Below are 4,620 nucleotides of genomic sequence, written 5' to 3' on the forward strand. Positions count from 1 at the left end.
GCACTGATTTTTTCGTTTGGAGTTTGGTTTTTTTCTTGTTTGTCTAGTCTTTCTCTTCCTTTTTCTTTTCTTTCTAGTCCCTTGAATTTTATCCTGTCTCCACTTTTCCCTTCTTTCCTGTTTCTCATTTCTCCTCTTCTTTTTTCCCCTCTTTGATCTTTCTTCACTACTCTCTACTCTTTCTCATCTCCCCTCTCACTGGTTTTTCTGTGTTTTCTTTTTATTTATTTCTTCCTTTTATTTCCTCTCTTATTTTTCTCTTCCATAGCTCCACTTTCCTGCTCCTCTTTTCTCTTTTTAGTTAAGTGGTATTCAAAAATTTTTCTTTTATTTATTTTTCTCTTCTAGAACTCCATTTCCCTGTCCCTCTTTTCTCTTTATAGTTGTTATATTCCTTTTTTCTGTTGCTACTTGTTTTTCTTTTTTCTCTTTATTATCTTTTCATTGTTGGTTCCTTGTTTGTTTATTCCATTTTGTTTTCTTGTGTGTGGGGGGGAGGGGTTTTCTCTTTCCCACCAACAGCAGGCAGCAACCTACCTGTACAGCCCAGTCGCAACTCTACCCACTATAGCTCCACTTACTGGCAAGAGCCAATACCAGCTCTTATATCACCTGATCAATGACAGACAGCAGCCTCCACCAGTCAAACCCACTGTAAACTGAGGTGCATGAATGGTGAATGAGAACGTTGTACACACTTCTAGTCTCTTAACATAGGAAACAACTGGTGAGAGCCTAACAACACATCAACATAAATCATCAATTAAATACAAATATGACAATTCCACAATATCCCACAGATAACCATTTTAGCTCACATGAAGAAACAAGAGAGAATGATTAAGATGCAAAGCCAGATGATGGTTCTGAGGAAGAAATGATAATGGAACTAACTGACAAAGAATTCAAAAGAATGATTATTTAGGCACCTTCAAACGATTATAAAAAGATTGAGGAAAACAAGAACATAGAAGAAACTTTAAAAACACTACAAGAACAAACACCAAATAAATGCAAATTATGAAACAATACAAAACCTGTCATTGGAAATCCAGAAGATTAAAACTTAGATTTTGGGAATGGATAATACATTGAAAGGACAAAGGAACATATTTTAAGCAATGAAAGCCTGAATTACTGAAAAACACAATATTAGTTTACTGCTGCTGTTGTTGTTGTTAAGTGCCTTTGGGTTGGTTCCAACCCATATCGACCCTGTATAGGGGTTTCAAGGAGCAGCTGCTAAGATTGAACCACTGGCCTTGCAGTTCAAATGACTTTGCAGTCCAGCACAGTAACGCCCAGCGCGGCATCAGGACTCCTACTAGTACGCTAGAAGATCAGAAAAAAGAATGAAAGAATCCAAAGAAATCTTTAGAGTTACATGGGGTACCATGAAGAGGAACAACTTACGGGTGACCAGAATTCCAGAAAAAATAGAGACAACAAAAAACACAGAGAAAATTGTAAGAGTTGTTGGAAGGAAACTTCCCTAACGCCATGAAAGTTAAGAAGAGAAGCATACAAGAAGCTGAACGAACACCAAACAGGATAGATCTCAAAAGAAAACCACCAAGACATATCATAATCAAACTTTCCAAACCCAAAGACAGGGAAAGAATCCCGAGCGCAGCTTAGAAAAATTGAAGTTACCTACAAAAGGGAACCAATAAAACTATAAACCAATAAACTCTGATTTTTCAGCAGAAACCATGCAGGCAAAAAGGCAATGGGATGACATATACAAAACTCTGAAAGAAAAAAATTGTCAACTAAGAATCATATACCCAACAAAGCTGTCCCTCAAAGACGATGGCAACATGAGGACATTTCCTGATAAACAGAAATGAATGGAATTTGTCTTGATCAGACCAAGTCTACAAAAACTGTTAAAGGGTGTTCTTTGGATTGAGAACCAACAACAGTAAACAACAACCTGCGATTACTGTACATGACCCCACCACCCAGAACTCAATCCAGATAAAGAAATATTTCAAGTAAAACCTTGTTGCTGTTATTGTTAAGTGCTGTCGAGTCCATTCTGACTCAATAGCAACCCTGTATAGAGTTTCTGAGGAGCAGCTGGTGAGTCTGAACCACCAACCTTGTGGTTCAAATGATCTTGTTTATTTTTATCCTAACCTACAAGACTGAAAATAGGGAACCAGAGATAATCAATTTATAATGAAGTCGATTACAAAGCAAAAAAGAGGAAATAGCAGATACAGAACTTCCAAATGGAAAGGGAGTCAAGCAGATTTCAAGATAAAACAGACTTTTTTAATGGGGAAAATTAATAAGTTACATGGTAACTGCAAGAAAATTAACACACCTGCACATCAAAATTAACAAAATGAGGACAATTTAAAAGATTTAGTAACCATTAACATAAGAGAAAAGAAAATGAAAACACACAAAAATGAACTCAGCATAGAACATGTGGAATAATAAAGCGAGCAGCGCCACACACATGCAAAAACAAAAAAGCAAAGATGGTGAGTCTTCATCGTATGTACTTTGGACATGTTATCAGGAGGAACTTGGCCTAGAAAAGGACATTGTGCTTGTCAGTAAAACAAGACCCTCAACAAGATGGACTGACCCAGTGGCTGCAACTATGAGCTCAAACATAACAACTGTTTTGTTGTGCATAGAAGCAGAGAGTATAAGGGGTGACAATCTCTGTCCTGTCACCAACTTACTCCTCTATCCACATCCTGCTGGATGACTCCAGGAACTGGAGGGATGAATCTGAGGACAGGATGGGATGGGAGAGGGTATCATCAAAATCCAACACCCAAGACATAAAGGTACTGTATAAATGGCAGAAAAATCTAAAGGTTCTTTATTGATTTGTCTGTTAGCCAGCTCCCAGAAGGCTGCTCAGGTGTGCAAGCCAAGTTTAGAGACAGAAACACTACTCGATATTCTTCATGGGGTTGAGTTCATCAGCCAGGACCATCATGTCAGTCACCAGGACGTCCAGCAGCCCATAGACCTGAAAGAGTGGGACACACATCACAGTCAAAGGTTCTTTCTGCAGACAACATGTATACAAGAGTCCATCAACCGTGCTACAAAGGTGGATGGGATTATCCCCGTGAGAGAAAGTTGGAGTGGGGCAAAGCCAACGTTGTGGGTGTTTCCGTGGAACTCTTGTGTTTGCTAATAATTTTATTTTCCAACCATTTTGGGGGTGATCCTGCACTGTGCTTCTTTGGCCAATGGGGGCATTGAAGCCTACAGATACAAGATCAGGGGAGGTGGCCTCGGCTCAGCTCCAACCCTGCATTTCCTAGAAGCCAGTTTCATTTATATTAGATCCCAGATCCACATACTGAAAGGTTTCTGAGTCTGTGTGCTCCAAAGGGGCTGGACCACACAAGTCTAGGCAAGTTGATTCTTAATTGTGAAGAGTTGTTGAGAGATAGTCTACCCTATGTGTCCTCAGAGCCCTTTAATTACTTTCTAAACCCCATCAGCCTTCAGAGATCTCAGTGATGTCACCAGCAGCAAATGGAGTTTCTGATCCATTGAGACCAGGAGTGTCACTCCAATCACAGCTACAGATGCATCAGACGTAGACAAGCCACAACCATTAGACATTTGACATCGTGAACACAGCTCCCTTCCAAACAACTGCAACAAAACAACAGTAACAACAACAACACTTGAGCGGATCTCTAAGGACCTGAAGCTTAAGAATAGTTCATGTTCTTATCAAGTCCCTCTCCAGTGTTTCCAAACCTTTATGACTGACAGAAAACCTCCCTTCATGGCATTCTCCAAAGAAACACATCTGCTAAGACATGCCTAACGCAAAGAGGCAGCAACAGAAGGAGAGGGCTTCTACTCTGTTCCCCTCGTGTCTCCTTTCCAAACACCAGCCACTGTGATCTTTCCAAGCTTAAGTCAGACCACATGACTCCTCTAGTCAACACTCGCTGTGACTTCTCATCAGACAAAACCCCCAAAATCTTAATAAGGACCTACATAGCCCACCCTAGGACCTCTCTGCCTGTCTCCCCTGTGGGCCCCCTGTCATGGATTGAATTGTGCCCCCCTAAAATATGTGTCAGCTTGGCTGGACCATGATTCTCTGTGGTTTGGCAGTTGTGTGATGATTCCCCATGAGCTGATGGGATAAACCAGTTAAGAGGAGTAAGGCTGGGATGCAGCACCTTAATCCCATTACAGCCCTGATCTAAGGGTAGTTCCCATGGGATGTGGTCTGTAGCACATTTTGTTTATAAGATAAAAGAAGAGAGAAGTGAGCACAGATGAGAGGGACCTACTACCACCAAGACAAAAGAGCCATGAGTGGAGCATATCCTTTGGACTGGGGGTTCCGGTACTACAAAGCTCCTAGATCCAGAAGAAGATTGATACCAAGACACATGGAGAACTCCAAGGAATGCTGGGCCTGTTGTTGTTAGGTGCCATCAAGTTGGTACCAACTCATAGCGACCCTATGTACAACAGAACGAAACACTGCCCGGTCCTGGGCCAACCTCACAACTGTTGCCATACTTGAGCCCACTGATGCTGCCACTTTGCCAATCCATCTCGCTGGGGGTCTTCCTCTTTTTCTCTGACCCTCCACCTTACCAAACATGATAT

The 4,620-nt window shown here is 41.2% G+C and overlaps 1 protein-coding gene across 1 annotated transcript in view; it reads right to left on the bottom strand.

Annotated features, from left to right (window-relative positions):
• Positions 1-2,917: 2,917 nt before the first annotated feature.
• MYCBPAP (MYCBP associated protein) overlaps positions 2,918-4,620 on the bottom strand; it is a 26,636-nt gene continuing 24,933 nt past the window's right edge. The window contains exon 19 of the mRNA XM_006833648.1: positions 2,918-2,998. Within this exon, the coding sequence (XP_006833711.1) occupies positions 2,918-2,998 (81 nt within the window). The remainder of the gene's footprint in view (positions 2,999-4,620) is intronic.

The sequence above is a fragment of the Chrysochloris asiatica genome, unplaced genomic scaffold (assembly GCF_000296735.1).
Source record: "Chrysochloris asiatica unplaced genomic scaffold, ChrAsi1.0 scaffold00007, whole genome shotgun sequence".
NCBI classification, from domain to species: domain Eukaryota; kingdom Metazoa; phylum Chordata; class Mammalia; order Afrosoricida; family Chrysochloridae; genus Chrysochloris; species Chrysochloris asiatica.